The sequence below is a fragment of the Leptosomus discolor genome, chromosome 5, assembly GCF_034619465.1.
Source record: "Leptosomus discolor isolate bLepDis1 chromosome 5, bLepDis1.hap2, whole genome shotgun sequence".
Taxonomy (NCBI): Eukaryota; Metazoa; Chordata; class Aves; order Leptosomiformes; family Leptosomidae; genus Leptosomus; species Leptosomus discolor.
Genome location: NC_141395.1, coordinates 19524019 through 19550240, shown reverse-complemented (window position 1 = coordinate 19550240; position 26222 = coordinate 19524019). Strand labels below are relative to the sequence as shown.

Genomic DNA, 26222 nt, shown 5'->3' with positions numbered 1-26222 from the left:
TGCAGAAGGTTTAAATAGGTTTAAAGATTAAAATACAGCTAATGCATGGATTTTTTCATATTTAATCCATTGTCATAGCTCTCTCTTTCATTATGACCTTGTGTGTCAAGGGCCCCTACTACTTCCTTGTCAGCGTGTGAATTGAATGAAACGAAGCTGTGCCCAACTACAAATACGTGTTTCTTAACCTCTCTGCAGGAGAGAACAGTTTCATTTAATGGATCTTCACCACTGGTTTCATGATACCTCATTCTGCTGTGCTATTATTCTTCAGGAATAAAAACAATTCAGGCTTCTCTTTGACTATTTCATGGCTTTTTTTTTTGATTAATTTTCCTTAAGTCCCTTGCTTTCATAATCTTTTCTGTGATGTAAAACTATTTTTAGTAGATCCGTTTTCATTGCAGTTGGCAGCATTTTGAAAATATATCACCCATGATTTTTAGTAGGAGGCATGCAGTTAAACTAACATGCACCAGTTTGGAAGCTCCTGCCAGCGTGCCTACTATTCATTTGTGGTAAATGGCAAGTTTCAGGAGTTTTGAGGGGAAGGATGGAAAGGGTTCAGCTGAGCTTAGGTGAGTATCCAAAGCTAGGATGATCTTTCAGCCATAAAAACCCATTTGAATCTGCAAAACTTGTCAAGAGTACTTTGAAAGAACAAATTCCGATGTTATGTTTCTGGCATGTCCTGAGCACTATCTAACTCAAGACGTGCTGGGAGACAGAATTCTTGTATTTTTTTGAGCATTTCCAGAAACAGGAAGTGGTTGCCATTAAAAAAAAAAAAAAAGTAAACTAACAAAGAAAAATCTCCTGCCGTTTCAAAAGATTTTTTCGTTTTGAAAGTGAAGCTAAAAGTCACAGATTTCCATTTCCATTCTTCATCCATCACTACTCATGGGAAAACACATAAGTAAACAAGTAATACCCAGTGGATTCATAATATATACTTCTGCAGTCTATGCTGGAAATTTTACGTAGTAATTTTTAAATTATATTACTGTAAATTGGGTCTAAAGCAGGTAAAACAAAAAATGTAAATACTTTTTGGATTAAAAAATAAAACCAAAAGACGTTCACTAAGTGTGCAGTAATGTATTACTAAGGACAGTTATACGGTAAGTCTAGTATCTTTGTGTAGAAATGTACTGTGCAGTGGTGAAGCAAGGATTTGCCACATCCTCTTAAGAAACTGAATTTCCTGTGTTAGCCCAGAAACAAGATATTCCCAAACATCTATGTGCTTAACCACATGCCCAAGGGTCTCAGAGGTTAAACTGATGTTACTGTAGTAAGCAAGAGAGGAGATATAGGTCTGTGTTTTGCATGAGGGGATGAATTTTGCATTTCCAGCTCCCAGTGTATTATGAAACTGGGATGAGAACTCTGCAGGAGAAAGGAGCTTCTTCATAACATCCAGGACTCTTAACACTCAGAGGCAACATGGGAAATGATTTGCATTGCAAAATGTATCTCCTATAAAAATCTAGTTAATATTTGTGCACTCTAATACCAGGGCCTTCCTTTTATTTAGCTACGTGGTCAAGCCCAATTGGAAGTGTCTGAGTTGATTTCACTACTCTGCTTGTAAAATTCACAGATTTCCTTTCTGTTCTAATAACATGAAATAAAGGAATCTCAATTAATGGAGGAATTAACAATAAATTAATTAATAATTCAGACATTTCTTTTACTTAGAGCTCAGAGTATTGGAAGACAATTGGGAATTGCAGTCTGCTTTGCAACAGATCAAACTGCCAAAAGAAGAAATTAATAAACTTGAAGTGGATGGTATAAGTAAGAATTACACCTCTTTATTATACTTTTTATTCCTACCATTTTAATATTTTGCCTTCATTTTTTTATAATAAGTATCGTCTTTCTGTAGAACGAGCTTGTTAGCCTGTCACATTGGGAAGAAGAGGCCTGGTTCTGCCCTGTTTGATAACAGCCAATTTGTCTGTGCCTCAGGGTATCTCTCAGTAAAACAGTAGTGAAAATACACCTCTGCTTCACAATGCAATTTTTTTTTTTTTAAATTCTTCAATACTATTGGTAAAGTGTTTAAATATCGTGTAAAAACATAGTATGGTGGTAAGAAAATGTGACATGTAAACTGCCGTTTGTCTGTTACACATTCTACTGACTTGCATACTCTGGTGTTTTCACTAGTGACTTTACAAACAGTAGTCGATGGTAATGGATCAGTGTAAAGTTTCCAAAACTCATTTATCATAATCTTAAAAACAGTTATAATCCTATGGTTTTCTAGGCATCTGGAAAACTGAGAACCTGGACTTCTGTGAAATAATAATTCTGTGCATAGCTAAATTAAAATAAAAGTAGGCACTTTATGTCTTCAAAGTTGTTCAACAGTTCAGTATAAACAGTTACTTGCATCAGTTCTGTGATTTACAGTTCATGCATTGTGTAGTTCGTGCTGATTCATTTTCATATACTATTAGACCAAACTCTCGATTATGCTTGGAGGAATCATTTTAACCATTAACAATATAACTTTTATATGTCTTTTCTAGCTTTGTGGTACAAGATGCTTCTACCCCCACAGTTTGATAGAGCCAAGAAGTACCCTCTGCTTATTCAGGTGTATGTAACACTTCCTTTCTTTGAACATTGTTGTTTTGTCAGAAAACATACTTCTTGTAATTTAACAAAACCTAGGACGTTTGCAGCATTTTGTGAAGCAAAAGCGAAACCACTTAGTTCTGTTTTGTCTGTTGTGGTCATTTTTTATATATACTTCTGGAACAGAAATTCAACCCAATGGAAATCAGTTAGGTTTTTAATGTTAATCTTAGCATGGCGAAGATGAGTTCCTCAGAGAAAGAAAAAGGGTAAAAACATGGCAGGCTGTTGCTTCAAGTTCTTGGCTCTTTTGCTGCTTCTGTTTATCATGAGGCAGTCTGAAATTATTGATTTCATCTTGCTAACATGAAAAATACAAGAGCCTGCTTCTTTTTTTAAGGAAAAAACCCAAACACTCCTAAACCACATGGATTGGCTTCTTTGATCAAATGTACCTTCTAAAGAGCATTTGACATTAATTTATCGCAGGCAGGAAAGGCAACAAAAATTGCAGTGGTGCAAAAAAATTAGAGGCAGAAAGGAGAGCTGAGTGGGTGTAATAAACCTTACATCATTTTTTATTAACCAGTGATGATCCAAAGGTCCAAGAATGCTAAGTATGTTTGGATGAAGTTTAGAGTAGATTAAGTCAGTCATGTCCTTGAGGTCAAATGTATAATTTGCATTAGGCCATTCTTATGAGGAATGTCTCTCTGTTGCTCAGCTGTGTGGGGTGTGTTCTGCCCACAGCTCCAACAGCACATGATGTTCCCTACTGAAACAAAGGTCTAGGGATGGCCAGGAAGTGTAAGGAGCTGTACTTCTTTTCTCGTTTTCATTGGCATTACTGACTGCATGTGGAGATCAAATGCAGAAGAGCACCAAAAAGTGCTGTTATATCTAAGGAATTTGGAGAGAGGAAAGAATTGAGTCTTTGAGGCATCACTCTTCCTTTAGGACAAGCACCTGATGCTGCACCCCTTAAACTGAAATAAACCTAATGATTTGCCTTAGGCATAAGACCTAAAGGATTAAAATGGATTTGAGATAGCAAAATCTCACAAAGATAAGAAAATGGTAGTTGAACTGTTTGTCTACTGCACTCTGAACCACAGCCATATAGCAAAATACTTGTGGAGAAAATGTAAGTACCTATAGCTATAGTCCAGCATCTGGTAATCATTTATAAATTTAGAAATATGAGTTGAAAATGTGTAAATTTTCATCCTCAGGTATGGAGGACCTTGCAGTCAGAACGTAAAGGAAACATTTAGCATTAGCTGGATAACCTATCTTGCAAGCAAAGAAGGAATTATTGTTGCTCTGGTGGATGGCAGAGGGACAGCTTATCAAGGTGACAAGATTTTGCATGCAGTATATCGAAGACTAGGAGTCTATGAAGTTGAGGACCAAATCTCAGCAGTAAAGTAAGTAGAATATCTCCCTGTATAACTGTTGTATTTACATACCTACAAGAAGTAATGTAAGTATATTTCTCAACCTTTCTTCGGGAGAGCTGGGGTCTCCAGGAAATAAGACAAGACTTGTAGAAATAAAATACTACTGTGGTGCGTGATGTCAGTGAGGTTTTGTGTGGTATATTAAGTCCATGTACTACTAAGTCCACGTTTGGACCTCACCACTTCCATTTTATCAGAGCATCATCAGAGGCTTCAGTCCTCGGCCTTAGGAAATACAAGTGCCAGTGGTGAGAGGTAAGCCAATGTATTATCCATTATTCTGAAGTTTTCCCTGTAGGGCACACCTACATCAGTGATCATAGTCATTAGCCAAAGATCCATAGTGATGTACCACAGTGATTAGCTAAAGGTCAAATGTGAAGTTTGTAGCAAAACTGTATTTAGAAGTGTGTGTGAGGAGGGTGTTTGTTGCTTCCTCTTGCTGCTTTGTGATAATTCCTCTTCAGTGACATAAACACACCATTATCCTTTTCAGTGATAAATGAAACAGAATAGCTGTGTATCATGTCAGGTTTTTCTGTTAATGTGTTATTTGATTTTCTTTCTGGAAACTTTTAGCAGCAATGGCATACTTTAGTATATCATAAGAAAGAGAATTGGGTTTTATTATTCTGAATCGTCACGCAGACATAAAATGTCAGAGACAGAAAGAACCTAAACTGATTCTGTAGCTGCAAAATCTGCTGAGACAGGCTGTGAAGAAATGACCTCAGACTTCACACTTCCCAGTTTCCTGTCAGCACCTAGACTAAATTTTTATTCAGTTAAATGTATTGCATTCCATCTTCCTGATCTAACACATGGTTTAAGATCCGTGATTTTTAGAGAGGCTCTTATACTCTAGTGGGAAGTTCTTGGAGGGGCTTTTACTGTAGGAGGAACCCCAGGGAATAAGACAGCAATATAACAAAGCTGAATCATTGTTTAGCTTTTCTAACTGTCCCACCCAGATAGTATCGCGGGTGTCATCAATCACTCCTGCTTGTCCTAGTAAAATAAGGCTAGTGAGTGTCCCGGGATGTATCTGAACCTATTTTGCTATCTGCCACTCTTGAACCTTTGTGGTCTTTTGTCTCATCCTCTTTTCTTTGCTGTTGCTAATACAGCTCTGAAAATACAATAGAAGATGTTTTCCTCATTGTTACTTTTTATTATAGCAGTAGTATGTGCTCTTCACTTTTCAGGCACATAAAGAAAGTTTACTGCTCCAGGGTATCGCTAATCTCAGAAGTTGATACTTTGCCTCTTGAGAGATCAGAGTATCAACTGGCTGTAAGATGAGTATTTTGAGGATCTTGCAGGATAAGGTCTGAATGTTAATGGTAATCCAGCACCTTTGCTATTAAAATGATGAAAACAAAAATAGCCTGTGGGAAGGTAGAGCTATGGAAAATGAAATGTGGCTATTAGTAGGAGTACACTCTTTGAACCTTTTTTTCCTTGCATGTGTGAGTGTATATGCACGTCTGTATATATGCACATGAACAGTATGAGTATAATGTATGATGTTTAATCTAGTCTGGACTAAATACCCAGGTGGATTCTAACTATAAGAAAAAAGAACTTTTTTGCCAAGAAGCCAGTTGTACAGAGTCCTTATTCACTGGAACAAAAATTATTATGAAGAAAGTATCAATTTTAGCATTTTTTAGTCTTTCAAGAAAAATTCTTCTTTTTCCTCTGAAATAGCTTTTAATTGAATAATTGGTGGTTTGTAGAAAGTGAACATGCTATGCTGATTGTCAGTTTGCTCAAATTGGTGGGATGTGTGGAAAAAAGTGAAAGTGAAATTATTTTTTGCTAATTTGTTATAGTATTAGCAATCCTTTATAATAATGCATTTATTTCTGTGATTTTCTTTTCCACAGGAAATTTATAGAAATGGGTTTTATTGATGAGAAACGAATAGCAATATGGGGCTGGGTAAGTGGGTGGGGTTTTTGTATCTATCTTTAAATAATCCTGCAGTACAATTTTTTTAATTCTTCCTTATTCTGTCCTAAATCTGTACAAAGTTTCTTCTACCAGTGTTTGATGGTATTGCAAAAGTGGGTAATTCATGTTCATGCCTATATACATGCAGTTGCAACAGTGCAAGCCCCCAAAAAGGGATCTTTGGCAGCTCAAGAGGGAATTTTGAAAAGCTTAAGTCTAATACATTGTTTGGACTTGAAGTTAAGCAAAATTGAGATGTTTTAATTGACTTCTAATTTTAATTTAGGGATTTAACTGGCATGGTGTCAAAATTCAAGTATTGTCCTTTCTGATCTGAGATTAAAATAATGAGGAAAATCCTATGGATATCTCTCATCAGAAAATATGACCCTTGCATCATTCTGAATCACTGTATACTTGGATGGCTTTGAAATGGTCAGTGGGGATAAATGTGAGTCTGAAGGGTATACAACTCTGACAGCTTCACAAGGAAGTGAAAAAATTGGACAGTGTAGGAGTAATTCCAAATAATTAGACAGTCTATTGTTCATCTTTGATTTTTTTCATGTACTTTGCTTTGTAACACTTACAGAACCTTCTATAGCCAGACGTATTGCAAGTCTTTATTACTAAATGGCGAGATTCCACCACCCTTTAGGCACTGAGAAATTGAGTAGCATACCTCAAGTACAAATTTTAGGGTAACACTGCATTCTAATAGAAAAATATAGAAAAATAAATTATTGGAATAGCTGAGATTTTTTTTTCTGTGCTGTCAGCTTCAAAGGAGGACTATTCATGGAAATGGCATGCAGACCCATTGGTGGTGTTATGTATGGGAGAGCTGAAGCCAACTTCAGTGGCAGCATAAATGCCACACAACTCCTTTATAGAGATTTTTAAGATGTTTAGGCCATCTGACTCAATTGCTCATGTTCATCATGAATGGCTGGATCAAGAATGCATGGACAAAACTGGAGCCCTGCCTCCTACCCAGCTTCAGTATAACAGATGCTACTGTGCAGGAGAACGAGCTGATAAGCAACACCTGAGGGTCTCATGGCTTAGGGACAGTACTGTAAGGAATGCTAAAGGGAGTTGGAGGCCAGACCTCTGTCAGCCACCCTTACTTCTTCTCTGAGTAAATCAGTGTCAGCTATCCAGCAGTAACAGGCAGCACTAACTAAAAAAGGTTACAGAAATAAACTGGTATGTTAGCCACGCAGTAACATTTTCTGATATTTTCCTCTCCATACATGTTCATTTTTCCCTGATTATCATTCGGAAAGACCTTTTATTTCATTCTCTTTAACTGCCTGTCTTTGCCAGGAGAATTCTTCTGATCTGTCACTGTTTGTTTTGTTTATTTTTTTGCTGTTTTTTGCTTGTTTGTTTGTTTTCATTGGCCCAGTTTCATTGTAAGAGGATGCCCAGAAACACACTAGAGGATGAATCTTGTAAGATTCAGTTCAACTCTAACTATAGAAGTTGCTTGATCTTAGATAGCACGTGAGCGGGGCTGCTAAAATCTTTCTATGAAGTTTCTACCAAGTAATATTTAAATTACTCTGGTCAGACACTGCTATAACACTAGGATAAAATGGGGTACCATATGGTGAAATTAAGTGACACAGACACTTACAAGTGAATAAAGTGACATTAAGTAAGTTAAGGCCACATGAAAACATTTTATTTTTTTAATCACATCATATTTTATTTCACCACAATGTTTCCAGAACCAGTTAAGAGATTTCACACATCTAAAGCATTGTATCCCAGTAGCGGATATAATATTCAAATATCAGCATTATTGCCAAACCCGTCAGTCCTTTTTTCCATTTTTTTTTTCATATTTATTATACCATTTCCTGGTCCATAACCTTTGAAAGGAGTTGAAAATGTTTCCTTATTTATAGCCTGCAGCTTGGCAGGTATGCATGAACTATGCAGCTCACCATACTTTCAGACTCACCAAAATCTTCTGGATGGAAAAAGCTCTTAAATAACCACTAAAGCAATTCAAGTTTTGAATTCTATCTCTCTGCCTGTTACAGTGCATAGATTTATCTGCCTGATCCTAATCCTTTACTTTTTAGTCTTGTGGACTGATTTTTTAAAAGATCAAGTGAGCCAATAAAATGAGCTGGAAAAAATGTACTAATTACTGGTACCATTAACATATCTCTCACTGTCATTTCAAGCTGGAATGTCAAGAGGAGGGAGGGGCTAACTTACTTCTGTATAAAAAAAAAAATCAGTTTTGCTTATTTCCCTTAGTCTTCTATATGCTACTGATGGCATTGATAATCTTCAGAATTCTTCATGACACACCCCATATTTTTATCCCTTCCTCCATTCCAAAGTAAACATTAACCCATTATTTCCCAAAGACGTTATACAAGTATTTTCCAGACCCAGTTCCACATGCTATGGACAGCCAAACTAAATGGTTTTTATTTACAGTATTTTCCTGTCTCAGCAGCTAGCCCCGCACAGTTGCACAGATCTGTTCTGGTATCCAGGCTTACTTACTACTTTACCTAACTTCCAGCTGTGAACTTATTCAGGCCAGAAAACAAGAACAGTGGCAGGCAGTAGGGAGGAATTGCTCCAACCTCAAGTTCTCAAGTAGCTGAGCTTGTTAGTACTGATGATGGGGTTCATTCAAGATGCAAATCATTAGCAAAGACTAGGTAGTTTGTTAAGGAAGGGAAAAACCTGTAAGTGTTCTTGGAGGTGCACACTGAAAGGATAAGAGACAATGAACACAAGTTGCCACAAGGGAAACTTTGTTTAGGTTTTAGGAACAATATTTTTACAACAACAGTGATAGGTGTTGAAACAGATTGAGTGGAGAGGCTGTGTAGTGTGGATGTGGCTCAACCTCGTTTAAATCTGAAGTTAGCACTGTTTTGAGATAGCAGTTGCACTAGATGACCTTTAAGGACCTTACCAACTTAAATTTTCCTATGATTCTAAGTGGTAATAAGAGCACTATCCTGTGATAAGCATTGAAGAAATAGCAAAAAGAAGTGATTCAATACAATTGTCTAATCTGTCTTACAAGAAATCACATCAGAGCTATTTGAAATAAATAAATTATATTTAAAAAAAACTAGAAGCTTTTGTTGCTTTGTCCTTCATGCATTCAAAGCAAAATATTTACTTTGGAATTAATTTATATGAGTTTGATTCAGAAAACAAAATGATACTTCACCAATAATTTTAAACTGTCTGTGATTTCTCCCTAGTCCTATGGTGGGTACGTAACTTCTTTGGCACTTGGATCTGGCAGTGGAGTATTTAAATGTGGCATGGCTGTGGCTCCAGTTTCCAGCTGGGAATATTACGGTATGGAAACTTGTCCTAAATACTGACTTGGAAAGCAAGATGTAGCTTTTAATGACTTTCTAAATTAGATCATTGCAGGAGACTGGCAATGTGAAACTTAAAGTCATTGCAATTACCTAGACATAAAACTCTTAAGACCTTAAGTTTAATGTTTTCCTTGCTGAAAATAACTGACTGCAACTGGCAGTTTGGAACATACTTTCACATAGAAGAAGGTACACCCAGATAATTCCATATGCACATCTGTAACAGTAAGTGTGTAAAGCCTTCTTCATAAATGTCTATACTCAGGAGTGATCTCCCTAAAAATCCTGTTAAAACAGTATCACTGAATTCAGAAACAGCTGAAATGATTTTTCTGCCAGTAATGGAATCACAGTGTATCTCAACTTCAGATGCTGCAGATGATCTCTGTCAGGAATCAGTATCTCTGATGATTGCAAAGTTATTTCCCAAAAGCAGTGGAAAAGAGAGGGACTCAGTTGTGTCTGATATAGGGGGGTTTTATTAACTATTTTCTGCTTTAGATGCTTCTGAGCCAAACCTATGCTGTTGTGTTGCGAGACATATTTTTATTTATGTTTATTGTCTTAGGCTCCAAACTGTTCAGAGGAAAAAACTCCAGGAGTATACTCCCAGGGCCTTACTGTGTAAATAAAGCAGGCACATATTCATACTTACTTGCATACCTGTTAAGCTTTTGGGTTGGTATAAGAAAACTTTAGTGTAAAAAAGAATCATGGCATGCATGTTTTCAATGAGCAAAATGTAGCACTTTGAACACATTTACTTAGCATATGGTCGTTTGCTAAGAAATCTTAGTTATGAGAAAATTTTTTGGTTAAATGTGAAAGATTCCTTTCCTGACTGCTAGTACAGACATTCCTTGTATTTATGGTGTTTTGCAAACAAAGGGGAAAACATTTATATGACACAGGAAGCACAGTCTTCGTGTTTTCACTGGCATCAAGATTTTTTAAAGACATTTTCACTCATGATTGCAAAATTATTTCCAGAATACAGGCATAAAGCACTATTTTTGCAGAAGTCCTTCAATACGAGTTATAACATTGTCCAAGCATTAAAAATTTAATGAAGTTTTTAAGTTAAAGTAGATTAGACCCACACCATTGCAATCTTTACTTTAGCTGAATTTTCAGGTGAGCGTTAAAGAATCTTGCTAAAAACACATTGTCAAATCCAAACAGACAAATGTACCTCTACTAAGGAAGGAAGGAAACAGAAGGAAGTCATGAGTCATAAGTTTTGGTAAACAGATCATGTTAACATTAGGGTGAACTGTGTTAGGGGCAAACTACAGGATATTACGTACTTGAGTCTCTAAGTAGCATTGGTATGTCAGAGGATGTACTGGCCCCTAGAGCTTCTAAATTCTGTCCCACCCTCTTTTAGATGCACAGATTAAAGTCTAGACTGTATTCTTTTCTCTGAAATCCTCCCAGTCGCCTCCATTTTGTGTCAGAGTTAATAACAGCTGAACAGTTATAAGATGGCAAGGGAAATTGCATTCGGGAGCAATGTATAGTTAAAAGCATTAGATCTGTGACTGTTTTATTAAAATTCACTATTTATCTCCTTTTTCTTTCTTAGTAATTGACAAGCTGAATCTTCCACTCAGTCATTATAATGCAATTCTGCTGACCTCTGTGGACTTGTTGTAGCTATACTGGTAGAAGAAAGTGGAGAATTTGGCTCAGAATACTGTAGAAATGCCAGCCATTCAGAAAGAGCCTATTTTATTGAAAACTTAAGCCCAATATGGTTGTTTGACACTGTGTTGACAACAGATATTGCACATTTTCTGTTTTCATTGAATGATAAAGAATTTTGATAAAAGATAGGCTACTTAGATTTTTTTGGTACTTAGTTTATTACAAATTATCTTCAGGAGCCTTACTTGGCTGATATGGGAGACATATTACTCAACTTTAGCACTCAGTGGTATGTAAAGGATACATAATAAACCATGGGAATGTGACTATATTGAGTCATTGTCCTTTCCTGGGAGGATTCTCATTTCTGCTTTTTAACAAAATTACTCTAATGCAGTGTACCAAACTGGACAACAAGGTAGACAATCTCAATTTCTCACTGAGTACAATGGCCATTGCCTCTCTTATGGGAGGGAAAGATGCCAGCTCTTCTTTGTCAGAAAGTCCTGACTCCGTTAAATAAATAAAATTCTTGTAATACTGCAGCTTGACTGCTCAATATGTGTCAGTTACTCTTTCAAGGCAAGGTCATAAAGAAAGTAATGTTCTGATAGTGACAGCTGCTGCGTCAGTTTTCCACAAATTTTCATAACAGCTCGTAGTTAAATTACAAATACCCAGGCAGCTCAAAGATAGCTGTTCCTACAGATTTCGTGGTGATAGATGATGTTCAGTTATTCGCATTTGTTTTGTCAAATCTGTTAACGGTCTTTGTTGTAGTTAGACAAAGGAATTGAACAGAGACCCAAACAGCAATTGCACCTCTTTTTCAGTGCAAACCTGTATATTTCCTGCTCCCCCTAATTGCTGCATATATCTATTCAATAGGAAAAGGACAACTTAAATATTCATATTTACACTATATACATATACACATCCCAGATTGGAATTCTGCTCAGCTTCTCTTTTTAAGGTGTCAAAAACAGCCTGTGTCATCTTTCCACCATGAACCTTTATTGGCTCATTGGCTCATTCAACTGACTTCTGGAGTTCAACACAATAGCATAAAGCAGTATCAGTTAGTTACCTTTATCCACAAAACCTTCTGGTGGTTCCACAGATGAGTATCAAACCACTATTCCTGCAAGGATGGTTTGGAGGACATTTATTAATTAACCTTCATAGATGATTTTTTAAAGTATTTTTAAATTTGGTGTATGACAAGGAAACCAAGTGGAACAGATACAGTTAAATAACATTTAATTTTCTACATGTCACTGGAGGCACAAAAATATCTGTACATTCTTTATCTATATCTTTTTCTTCTTTAATATCACAGCATCTATCTACACAGAACGATTTATGGGTCTTCCTGTAGAGTCCGATAATCTTGAGCACTACAAGGTGAGAATTCTCTTTCTGTGTTGAGCTGCCTTAAACTTGAATCACACTTCCATGGACAAGTAGAACTGTGAAGAAAGAAAATGACCCGCCAGCTCTCATAGTGGCAGTCCTGTAGCAGCTAAGCTCTGCTGTGAAATTCGTATCTCCATAGTTACTTGTGATTTTGTATTTATCAATCATAAATATGCTAAATTGAAGGATCCTTATTTTCGCACTTGGACAAGTCAGACGGTTCTGCTAGTGCAAACCGTTAGCCTAGGAAAGAACTTATGTGAGAAGGGTTAAAATGTTGATATTGATAAGGTTTTGGTTGGTACTGTTAGCTGTGTTAGGCGAACTGGTTCATGCAAATTTGGCTCTCTGATAATAACATCATAAGCATACTGAACAGTCAGAACAGCTTCCCCTACCCTACCTGGAACAGGATGCCTTTCTTCTTTTCTTCACATTGATAGGAAGTCTATAGCTTCCTCTAGCAGCACACATACCAGCTCTGGATACAGCGGCCTGAATTACCGCCCAGAGGGTTTTGGATCCTGTTCTCAGTACCTATTCTCCATTCCAACTAAAAGAACAGAAATGCTCAATACCAAACTGCCCTGGTAGAGCTGTCTGGGTAGCCAGGAATTAGTGTTCAGGGAATGACACATGGCTAGTGCTGTGCTTTTTGTGAACTGGCCCCTAGAAAAGGGACTAAATATATGTGGCTTCTGTTATAATCTCAGATTGATATGAAGTCACTGCTGTCGTTATTATGCCAGTCCAACTGTTTGATTGTTGTTCTACTAGGTAACTAGGGAGCCTTTCAGCTCCGTGACTGAGTGGTTTAAATTGAAGCTGCTGATCTGTTCATTTTTCCTCTCAACAGAATTCAACTGTGATGGCAAGAGCAAAGAATTTCCAAAACGTAGAGTATCTTCTCATCCACGGAACAGCAGATGGTGAGGTTTGCAAATGGCAGTACAAATACAGACCCAGAATCACTTTGTTTGAAAAACATTAAGCATCTTTGTCTGCCTTTGATTGGGGTCAGTACTTAGATCTTTGGTAGATTTCCATATGACGTATTATAAGATGCTTACTCATTCTTAGTAATGTCAACTGTATCACTTGGTAATTAGTGGACACAACTTAATGCACTACAACTTTATGCTTTGTGGTATTTACACATTTCAACAGCCAATCTCTTTTTTTTTTCTTTTTCAGATAATGTACATTTTCAGAACTCAGCACAAATCGCAAAAGCTCTGGTTAATGCACAGGTGGATTTCCAGGCAATGGTAAATAACAGACTATTTTTCATTTTGAACAGTGGTTTATAGCTTTATCAACAAGCTTATCTGACATTTGGCAATGTTTTTAAGAACCTAGTTCAACTTAACATGCTTAAAAATTTGGCAATTGCTAGTGCATTTGTTACTCTTCATAAACAATTTCTTCCCCAAATGATTTGCCTGCTTTTTTTTTTTTTTCCTTCATGCCCTCTGGATGCTAGCAGGATTTCTCTTTTGTCAAGAATAACTTAGAGGCTTTTAAAATGAGCCAGGGAGATGGGTGAGAATCCAGCCTCCCTATGAAAGTTGCTGATAGCTACTAAAAGAGAGGAAGATGAAGGAGCTGGCTTCTGGGACCAAAACCATCACTGGTTCTAATAGATTCTATCTTGAACTGGACATGCCTGCCACAGGCATGAAGTGAAACAGGCAAAAAGGGTATAAGGTATCCAAGCAATATATCCACGATCAGAAAAAAAACCAAGTTCTCTGCAAAACCTGCTTGGGGTAGCAAGTGCAGGCAAAGAGAGAAACACATAGGCAAGAGGTTAGAGGATATAAAAGAGAAATTAACAGGGGAAGAGTAGTTCTGAATTACATGCTAAGCTCTGCTTCTGCACCTTTTTTCTCTGGCCTAATGACCAAAGTGCCTGCTATCAAACATACTGGCCTTCTGCCTGAATCCACTTTCCCAGGGCTATGAACTCCACAAAAAGGTATCGCATAGGGATCCTCCTGTATTTGGGGTTTGTAGCCCCTTTTGTGTATTCCACATTTTCTGCCTCCTTCACTGATATTTAGCAAACCTGGTTTATTTCTCAAGTATCTGGAATACTGTATGCAGTTGTAGTCATTCTAGTTCAGCTACAGGGGAATGTCAGCTATTTCTAACAGTTAGCATAATTCATGTGTATATTTTATTTGCAGTACACCACTCATAATGTTCATGGCCCTGCCGTAATGCAGGATGTTTTGAATAGAATTCCACAACATTCAGCTGAAAGCTTGTTGCTCAGAGCCCAGTATTCCTACACAAGACTGTGACCCCTATTGCAAAGGCCATGTAGCAGGTCGAGGGCATTTCATCCCTAAGGGCATCTCAAAGCTCTTTTGCCTGACTTGATGAAACTGACTTGCCAGTACTGAGGCAGTAATGCTTACTCCTAGATTACAGAAGGTTTAGAAACTTTTTTTCAGCAACAATATGAATATACTGGAAACTGATGAAAATAAAAAAGATTAGCAAGTCCCTCTGTTTTCTTGAGGCATACACTTTCTTCTATATGATAATAAAATAAAGTTCTTGTATTGTTTAACTATTGCAGAATTGAAAACATAACATAGGGGTTTTATGGCTTTTTTTTTTTCTTTTTCAGTGGTATACTGACCAGAACCATGGAATTCCAGGCCTTTCCAGCAAACATCTTTACACACATATGACCCACTTCCTCAAACAATGTTTTTCTTTGTCAGAATAAGTAGCCTATTCAGAGCGTGCTGAGGCATCTGATAATCTCTGGGAGAATATAATGGTAACAGTGCCCAGGTTATATAGTTTTCAGGTGAATTGATAACAGGAACTTTGAAGTTTTAAACTTGATGTTTACATCTCCTTTTGATACTGTATATTAGTAAATGTTATGCTAATACATGTTTTGTCACACTTAACACCTGTTTGGTAGAAAAAATAAAATCAGAATGTAAAATGCCACGTGCATTTATTGCCATCTTGTTTAAACTTACATTCTGCAATCCAAAGATAAGTGGCCCATTGCAAAGGCACACTGCCAGATGAATATGCTTGCATTTGTTAACTACAACTGTAAAATGGGAAGGGACAAAGAAAGCAGTGCACATACCTAATTAGCATCCTAAAAAGAACCAGTTTCTCAAAATTTATTTCTAATTTCTTGGGAAGAATCCAAGCAGCAATAGGAACACACAATATTTAAAGCTGAAGTTTGGCTAATTATCGAGAATATTGAATGCTGTGTTCAAAATTTATTCAACTCTTATTTGAAACCTTGATTCTGCAAAACTCTCAGTGTTCAGGTTTAAATATGAAAGTAGAACGTTCATGATAGCTATTTTATCTCAGTGTTTTTTCTCCCTATATTCAGAATGTGAGCCATATTAGCCTGGTTTTAATCTCTAATCACCTCACCTTTCAAATTAATCTCAATGTCATTCATCCCAGGCTGGAGGGGAAGATCAAAGGATTATGCAGGCTTTCTTTGCTTTGTTTCCAGTGAAACTATTTTAGGGAGTCTTTAAAAAATGCTAGAGGCTAAGGTTGGAATACTTTTATTCTTTTCATTAGTAATTAAATAATACAAGAACATGAACAAGATAATTGGCAAGAGATCCCTTGTAGGTTAAATTATTCTCTGGTCACATGTATAAAAAATTCTAAGTTAGACAGTGGTTCTTATGCAGTAGGCTGTCTAACACAGTAGCTCATCTCTGCTATTAGCCCATGAGAGTACAAAATAACCTGGAAAAGATTGTGGAGTAGCCTTCCCACAAAGCAAGCTGCTTCTTAACTCTCAGTCAGAGATTGGTTGCTGCTGCTTGGTGGAAAAGCAAGGGGTTTCATTTGACCCTCTTGACAAAAACATGGGGTTTAGCCAAAATCATTAAAATGTGGAAGTGATTTGCTATGTAACAGCTTCCTTCATTTTGTTAATGGCAATATCAAATCTGATTTTCCACACATGAGAACATTCCTCAGACACATCTTTATGTAAATGTAGTTGCCAAGCTGTTTGTAATGGTTAAATTATACTTTGATGGGAACTCTTCAGCAAATACTCAATTAGTTCAGGTTTTTTTGGAAATGCTGCCAATTACGTGACGTTAATGAGCTTTTTGTTGGTAATGTAATTAAAATTCAACTGCTATAATGGTTAAAGGAAAAAATTATAGCTGTAAGAAAGCTAACATTAGCAAATATAACTTGAAGTGGGGCTAATTAGATGTTGATTATACAGTCCTATGTGCATTTGCTGCACACAACAGTAGTCTCAGTAATATGGTTATTTTACAAATAAGGAATACAATTCAGTTGAAATTACTGAGATTTAACTCTCAGTTTCATATATTGATACAACACCACAGAAACCATTGCAAAATTGAGGTGAAAGAGAAAAATCAAGCTCTTATCCCAAATAAGAGATTTTAGATATCTGAGTATGTCAATGGGAACGTAGAGCAATTTTCAAAAAAAAGCATGATATCAGTCTCACATAAATGACAATATATTAAGTTCTCTTACATTTCTGCACCTTTATTTTTATTAATACTTTTGAAAATCCTATAAGCTCTGGAAATTTGGTCAGATAAATTGGCCCCTTGTGGATACTGTCAGTAATAAAGTGATGAAATGTGTTGTTCACACCCTGCCCACAGGTCTGTAGTCAGAAGCTTCTGGAAGTATTTGGAATAAGGGACATTTCAGGAAAAATGTGTCAAATAAAATAACAGAAGGTACCTCTCTCCCAAGGGGTGCATTAGCTCTTTCATTATTAATCTGCCCTTATGTCCGTCTGTTTCCTAAGGCAATCAGAGTACACGTCTTCCAAACTGTCCACCATTTACCTTGGCTTATGGGATGCAGTTGCGGGGATTAAACATGAAAAAAACAAGTGCATCATGCTGCTGTCAGTTTTGCTTCATTGTTTTTCATGTTGTTAATTTATTTGCCTTACACAGTGTTCTTGCCAAAGAATGGGAATATGTCTTTGGCAGAGTGTGACATTTACATTGAGTTGCTGGAGTAATGTCTAACCTGAAAGCTTTATGACTGAGTAAGCATGTATTTTGACGACCTGGGGGACAATGTCCTAGGATGCTGTGAGTCTCAAAGAAAATTCTTAAAAACATACACAACATCAGATTGCTGGCCTGTGCTAATAACATGTAACATTGCATACATTCATTAGAAATGATGCAGAGCACTTCAAACCTACCATCACAGTATCACAGAATCACAGAATGGTTGGGATTGGAAGAGAACTTTGGAGGTCATCTTGTCCCACATCCCTCTTCAAGCAGGGCCACCTACAGCCAGTAGCCCAGGACGATGTCCAGATGGCTTTTGAATATCTAAAAGAATGGAGACTACAACCTCTCTGGGCCACCTCTGCCAGTTTTCAGTCACCCTCATAGTAAAAAAATGTTTCCTTATGTTCAGACAGAACCTTCTGTGTTTTAGTCTGTGACTGTTGCCTCTTGTTCTGTCATGGGCACCACTAAAAGAGCCTGGCTCCATCTTATTTACACCATCCCTTCAGATATTTATATACAACAATAAGATCATCCCGAGCCTTTTCTTCTCTAGAAAGAGAACTTTTTGCATTCTGCATTGTTGTCTACAGTCACGATCCGTGTTATAAGCATCACCACAAACATTCACTGGACAGTTACTTGCCCCACTCCTTTCTAATCTAACCTCCACACTATAGGCTCTTCAGTAATAGAGCTTTTACACACTTCAAGATGAAAGGGCTTGTCCTGAGGAATCAAGCTGAAGCTAACAAAAAATATGTTTAAGGGTTAGTGTTATACATGAATAAAAAAATATATATCTATACTGCAGACATAGAATATGGTATGTAAGAGCCAAGACTGGGATACAACTTATTATGAAACTAAGAAATGACAGCTTTTATGACAACATTTTCTAATCTGATGAATGAATGTCCTCAAAATTTTCCTCCCCACTTTCCAATGTTTTAGAGGATCCAGTTTTCAGGAAATGCTGAGCACTTTCTGCTCTTCTCTTTTGAATATGAATCTCACACTTCAGATAGATACCCAAAAATACCACTTCAGGCAAAAACATTTGGTCTTCAGATATCTGTCATATAAACAAGGTATACAAGCCTCTGAAGATGGGACACAGTTGTTCTGAATTAAGTAGACAGGCCTTTGATAAATAGCCACACACAGAAACAGTTGTTTACAGGTCAGTTTCCGCTATGAATCCTGTTCAGCTTATACAAAATAAAGCTATAGCTGCAAAGCAAAAACTGCTTTATTTTAGGAACTGAAGTGCACATAAATAGTAGAAAACCACTGGTTCCACTCCAAACCATTAATTCCCCAACACCTATTTTCATTGTCTACCTCATTCATGTTGTGTGAGTTGTACATATCCTCATACCTCAAACATGGAGCTACATGCTTTGTTCATTTGGGATTACTGCAGCTGCAAAGAAGAAAAGGCCTGAAGAGTAAACAGCATTAATAGAAACCCAAGCATAACCCCAGCCAGGCCTCAGAATATGGTTAGTGTTACACTCATTTTATTCGGATATCAAGTAAAATTCAGATTACATCCAATACTTTCGTTTGCCAGTCAGTTCCAATTACAAGGCACAGCTGTTTAGAACATTTTATGGAGTCATTTGAAGGCTCTACATTTAATCTGAATAATTCATAGTATTTGCTAAGAGCATTTGGTATTACTTTCAATTATGAACATTGTCTTCTCAGAATGTAAAGTAACTAGTACATACTTGGCCAGCTCTTCTGCTTGCGCAAATTGATGCAGCTCCATTGACTTCAAATGGAGCGATTCCAATTTATGTGAGTAGACAGTGTGGGCTACAGCCTTGTTACAATAGTTCTCTTTCCTGAGGTGCAAACCAGTGGCAAGGCTTAGAGACCTTAAACCAATCCTTTGTTTCAGAAAGCCATTCTCGCTCTCCAAAGTGTAGCCATGGACTTGTATACATACATATGCACACATTTCTGCATGCCAGGTTCATGTACACATGTATGTATGTAACATGATGCATATGTTTTATGTATGTATGTGTTTACACATATGTTCTTCCTATATATGTTGCAGAAGGGGAATGGGGATAGGAAAATTAAAGGGGCTGCACAGCCCAGCCTCCGAACTCATGGTTGACAAAGTTAGGGAGAGCGCAATGTAAGAAAGAAAAGGGTGTGGGCCTGTAGTCATATCCCAAGATACATCATCCTCCCTCCTATGTTCTTTATATATGTAATGGATAATAATATAATCATATAATAATACGTATGTAATGAAGAAATACACACAAAAAATGTGGGGGGTTCACTTTTTTGAAAGCATTCGTTGGGGATGTTTTTACTTTTTACTTTTGAAAGTCAGCAACTTCCTAATTCATTAAAATGTTCACATCTTGACAAGTTAATTTTTAAAATTTTCTTTTTCTTGTACCAACAGTTAAATAGTTAAAACATCCTAGAAAATGATATCAGAGTATGCTAGCCAGGTATAACAAATACATTGGTCCTATTTTTCTGAAAAGCCCTGCCACCTGGAAATGTCACTACTAGAGCATCAGGTTCAGTTTGCAGCTGGTAAGAATTCTGCTTCTCATTTTACCTCTTCTGTAACTCTCCCCACAGGATTTTTGTCCAGTGAGTGCAGTACACTGTCCTTAATAGCAGCCATTACCTGGTGCTGATATGATGGTGCAGGAAACTTTGATCAACTCCAAATACAGTGAACCTAAGATACAGAATTTTTTGATGGCTCCAAGGGAATCATGAAAAACATTAAGATGAAACTCTCCTGAAGGCCGGTCACTTTCAGCTTCTGTTTCTCAGTCTGACTCAGTTGAAGTACTGTCTCATATGCTAACTATAATACAGAGGAGAGTGAGGTTGCCCTTGACTGTTGCCAAAAGGTGCTATCTAATTATTGTATTTTACAATGTGAGAGGAAAAAAAAAAAAACTGAGTACATATACATGTTTCATACGCTCATTACAATTTTCTGCTTCTGTTTGGTAACTTTTGTTTGCTGCGCTCTTGAAATATTTATTACTATAGATTCAGTTATGGCAACTGAAGGTTGCACGGTTCTTGATGGAAGTTCACTTCTTTACTGTACTTTTTACTGTGTTGTATCACTCGAAAAACAGATAATCAGTCACCTTCTAGATGACCTGCTAGATGATATAGCCTGTGTAACAACCTGCCCAACCAGGTGCACTGAGCTGCTCTGTCTCATATTTTCTCTGAAATCACCCTGCTGTTAACAAGGAACTTCACCTGACACCAGAAAATAAACAGGGCTAAACAAAAAGAAAAGAACGACCATACTGGAGGAGATGATACTGTCTTACATCCTGTATTGCCTGTTTAGAAAGCTATGTATCTTTAACGCAACATGCCTGTAGCAATCCATTTCAACAAGTGAGTATGTGTCATCCTGATGTAAAAAAAAGGTTTACACGGCCCTTTGATCACCATCTGCTGTCCCGTCGGGGTACTGCAGGGCTGGGTAGCCTGCCTTCTCCCGCAGGAGCCGCAAAGCTGACCAAGTTCATGGAGAGACAGTGCCTTCTAATACCTAGTGCTGGACTTACATTTAAACTGTGATTTTGCATCACCTATATAACGCTTATAAAGTTTAAATAGAGGGTAGATTTCAAAAGAAAATTCTAAGATAAAGATGACGAAGTATCTCAGTGAAATCGGCGTCTCATGAAAATAAGTTAATTCCGGGTATAAGGTTGTTTCCAGGCTTATTTTGGCTCCCTGTCTTAGATGTTACACAGTTGTTTACCTAGGGAAGGCTGGTAAATGGAGATGGTAATTCTGGTCATTTCAAACAAAAAAGTCTGAAAAGCCAAGTTTGATAAATGTGTATGCAAGTTTTTATATCCTATGTCGATCAATGACTGGGAATTAGGACCAGGAAGAAAGAGGATGTGGGAAAGCAAACATGTGGAAAAGAGGAGAAAATAAATAGTAATTAAAAAGGAGAGTACAAAAAGGCAAAATAAGTCTCTCAGAAATGACTGACGGTACTAACAGAAGGCAATGATGAGAGGAACAGAAGCTGTGCTCTTAAGTTTTCAGCAGCAGCATTAGTAGACACTTGCATTGTAGCTAGAAATGACAAAAATGGACCATGAATCTCAGAAGATGGATCCAAGAGCAGAGAAAAATTGTACTAACACACACACACACAAAAATAATTAAAGTTGATTATGTGGACAGTGTAGTGAGACTGAATGTTTCCTTAACTCCATACTGTGGTACCACAGCAAGGTATTTAGGATAGAACTCTAGAAGAATCCATTAAAATTTGTTTCCAACTCTAACACTAGGGTTATTAAGTTTATACACTGCCTCAATTGTATCATATGGGCTATGCCGATCTGGCTGTGATCAGCCAGCAGAAAATTACCTCACTGAAGAAGGTTCTTTGCTGGCTTCATGGAGCAGTGTTAAGGGAAATAAAAGGGTTTGCTGTAATACGTATGTTTTGTGCCACAAATTAGACTATGGGACACTCCAAACTGGAGCACAGGCTGTCATTAATGTTCAGTGAGATGTCCACTGTGATTCCAGACCCTTCCCTCTACTGAGCAGAACTGCAACTCCAGGTGGAGTCCTTTATATTTAATGTGTCTCCTGGACTGCCTGGCACCTTACATGTGTAATAATCATACTTCATTTTTGGTGCCCTATTGCATTTTATGAAGTATTATCATGATGTACAAAAAAGTCTGTGAGGAAAAACTTCTCCAGGAATTTATTGAAAGGGGATATCTCACTTGTTGCTTCACGGACACAATAAAAGATCCATATTTCTGACTGGCAGGTTTTTTCAGCTGCCAGGGCCATTGACAAGCTTCGTGTCAATCTCTCCTACCTGTGGTCACAGACGTCTGAACATAGTCTTCTTTGGCAATGCTGCCCCACCACAGCTATGAAATTGCCCCTATTACTGAATGGTTTAGGACCTTGGCAATAGTTGCATAGAACATACGCAGCTACAAAGCTCAAATCTGTTCTGGTTTTTTGGATTTTGTTTTCCTTGTAGAGAACGGAGATGTGAGCAAAAGGCTTATCGTGCATAAATCTGTGTGAAACTCAATTTATAATGAATGTTTGGCATACAGTTCTCAAGTGAGTATGAATTTTCATACAGTAGAATTTACAAAGTTGGCGTTTTACATCTAAGGGTAATCAAAACTTTTTGTTAAATTTGACCTGTGCTAGGCTTTGCATAGTGGGTAGCCATCACTGCAGTACTTCACAGCTCTGCACATTCATTATATTGGCATAAAACTACTTGAAGAATCGTTCAAGGGCTTTGGGGGAGTTGTGCTGGTTATTGTTCACAGTGTATTAAATTTAAAACCCTTGATTTAAAATTGATAGGTGAAGTTGATGCTATTGATGTCAACAGGACCGGGATTCTAAATGTTAAATGTGGCAAATCAGAATTTGGAGAAATTGTTGCCTTAATCCCAGGCACCTTTAGCCCACTGTTTGTCATCCTAATGCCCTTCTGTTTGATATTTACTTCTTTGGACATTGCTACCTCACTCCTTTTGCAAATCCATGTTAGCATTGATGTCATAAAGTAAGCAGAATGAATGTGTGAAATTGCTTGTAAAATTATCAAATGAAATGAATAGCAAATACGATGACTTCTTTTTTTTAAGTTGAATAAGGAAACTGTCAGCAATGATGCACTCTCATAATGCTTACTAGAGCTGAACAGCATATATATAAGTCTGTGCAAAAGAGGCAGCTAGGCAGATCTGAGGATCCTCAAGGCTTGCCATAGTTCCAGAAGACAGAGTAGCAGCTCTTTCTGAACTGCTACATATCACTTCAAAGTACAAAAAGGTAAGATTTATATGAACTACCAGTAGAAGCTGTTTGAGAAATCAGAGTGCATTATCTGAATTGTATTGCCCAAAGTTTGCAATAGGGGTGGAGGACCTTTCAGCAAATTGGTGTTTTCTTCTGCGGTTTTACTCACTGATGTTTGGAGTTAATGACATCATCATTTAAATCTTTTAATGTATTGAGTTAGTTCAACAGACAACAATCCGAAAAAGGGAAATCAACTCTTTGGGTTGCAGAAGCAATTGAAAGAAGGAAGATTAACTATGCAAACACGAAAAACATGCATTGTAGTAAGAATTGAAATGTGAGATACAATTAAAAATATTTTTATCTTCTTTAGTATCTTCTATAGAGATACTTAATGAACATGAATTTAAAAATATTCACTCCTTACAGATACTGCCTAAATATGAATCAATGGGGATTAAATTAGCAGAATGCAAACAAATTAAGGGAGTTTATATAGACACTGATTTAAAACTGTCCAAGAGAGTTTGTCATTCCATTGCCCTATAGATTGCCGCTCCACTTCCCTACTTTTAGATTAGTTTGTCTGAAGCAACTATTATTTTCACATCCCTGTAAGATCTGAAAAGGAGATTGTATAGCACAAAAGTAAAAATTAAAGCCTTTCAACAGTTATTGTGATTATTGTATAAAATTTAATTTTGTCTTCCATCCTACCGTGGATTTCCTTGGACTAGAACCATTATATTTTACAGAACTTTACACAAGGCATTATAGCATGGTAGGTAAATTATATGTAAAGTACATCTACCTGAAAAAGTAATTTTTTTACTAATTAGAAATAATTTCTATTTGCAAATATTTTCATCTCAATATAAACCTATTTTATTCATTCATATATTTTCATATTTTGTATTTCCCTTTTCTACTACTGTAACTCCCAAATTTGTGTTTTTAAACTGGAAATAGATACAAATCTGACTTTTGAAAGATTCTTTTTTTGAAAACTCAATGAAATTAAGCTAGTTAAAATTGTATAAAAGACACCTGCAGTAAAATGTATCGGAAAAACTAGCAAAATCAGGTTGATCAAGGAAATACTATTCAAATAAGTTTCTAATTAAGATTTGAGAGACATTTGTTACATATTTTCTGGTAGTTCAAACTGAGATGTGCTAAGTTTTTCATCTCCAATCAGAAAGAAATTAAAACATTTCCATTAGTCTAATATGCATAGGAGCAAAAATTTTCTGTGTAAGATTAGCCTTAGTTTTCCTGCACCTTGACAATAAGATCTCATGGGGTTTAGCAGTATCTACTGGTAACCTACGTAACTTAGAGCAAATAAAATAACAATTTATTCTTTAAAAACTTTAGCTTCTTTAACTTGTTGAAAACTGCTGTAGCTGGTTTGAGTTACCAACAGCAAGTACTAAATGTTGAACCAACAAAACTGATTCTAAATTTTTAAAAGAACATATTTGAAAGAAGTTTAACAGCTTTTGAAAATGCTTATTTTATTAATAAGGATTATCTTACTTGACAATTTTATTAATTTCAAAAAACTGCATCTTTTCTTTTAGTAATCTCCCAGATTTTGATTCTGAAAAATTTAGAAGCTAAACACACATTTAACTTTAAACACATTCTTAAGGCATAAAGTAGCCAGTGAGACTGTTCACATGTGAAAGCACTATAGAACTGAGGCATAAGATTTAGATCCAAGATATATTTAGATCGCTGAAAAAATCTGTTTACTGACTACAATGGGCTTTGAATTTGGTTTTTTGTAAGTTTTATATCAGAGAATAGCTTTTGGTGTCTGACATTACTATAAGGAGGCTGGATTAATGAGTAGTCTATTTCTTTCATTCCACCTCAGTGACTTAGGTTTATATCTGTATCACGTTTTTAAAAAGCTACAGGCAGCTGTAAACTATTTTTCTTTAGTTTTTCAGGTTACGTAAAAGTATACGAAACTGCCAGCATACTATTAAGCAAATTTACTTATATATGGTGCAACAGCCAGTCTTTATTTGGTGTCTAAGTTAACTCATTTACAGCCATATCAGCTAGCATGGGGGTCACTACACTACAATCAAACCATTTGCATGAGCACAGCAGAGTCATCTCCCAAAGAATAGGCAGAGCTTTTGTTCCATTGTTGGAAGCCTACGAAATGTAAAATTATGCACTCCTTGGGATAAACATTGGATGTCAGTGTTGCACCACCAAATTACAGCTCCAAATGAAACAGTGAACAGAGAGATCATTACTCCGGTTAGTTCAATACTATATACACGGCCACTATGGTATTTGTTGGTACTATAGCAGGATACATGCAAGTGTAGAAATCAAATCTAATGTATCAGGACATTACAGAAGGCAGAAAAGAGTCTCCACACACACTGATGAAAGAATGAGCAACACTGGCAGTGGCTTCTTGTGGAGAGAGGGAAATTAACTCTTGCTTATTAGTACAATCCACCAGAAAATCTTATATTGATCAGTTTGTCTTCCTGGTTTTGATTAAGCTTTGATTAAGATTTTGATTGCCATTAAATATTTTGATACTGACACTGAGGTATTTATATTATTAATTAATATTCTCTTAAAAATTAGGCCTTGCAAAGTACCAAAAGCAATACATTCTTCCTAACCATAAGTAAAATGCCTGCCAACAGTCAAGCTTTGCATCTCCAACCATAAGTTATTTTATAATAGATAGGAGAAACAGATTCCATAAAAAATCTGCTCTGAAGCTGGGCAGACTTCTGGGGCAGACTAGAAGTCCTACAGCAGTAAGTTTACATCTTCAGAGGTGTTCATATAGCTCCATATTTGCACCATTCAGTGCAGAACCAACTCTAAATCTCAAGACAGAGTAATCTGCACCT

The 26222-nt window shown here is 36.7% G+C and overlaps 1 protein-coding gene across 1 annotated transcript in view; it reads left to right on the top strand.

Annotated features, from left to right (window-relative positions):
- The window catches only part of FAP (fibroblast activation protein alpha), a 41128-nt gene extending 25943 nt beyond the window's left edge, over nt 1-15185 (top strand). Inside the window, exons 18-26 of the mRNA XM_086465958.1 lie at nt 1702-1800; nt 2541-2610; nt 3822-4016; nt 5939-5993; nt 9257-9356; nt 12369-12433; nt 13302-13374; nt 13640-13713; nt 15084-15185. Of these exons, the coding sequence (XP_086322084.1) occupies nt 1702-1800; nt 2541-2610; nt 3822-4016; nt 5939-5993; nt 9257-9356; nt 12369-12433; nt 13302-13374; nt 13640-13713; nt 15084-15185 (833 nt within the window). The remainder of the gene's footprint in view (nt 1-1701; nt 1801-2540; nt 2611-3821; nt 4017-5938; nt 5994-9256; nt 9357-12368; nt 12434-13301; nt 13375-13639; nt 13714-15083) is intronic.
- The last annotated feature ends 11037 nt before the right edge of the window (nt 15186-26222 follow it).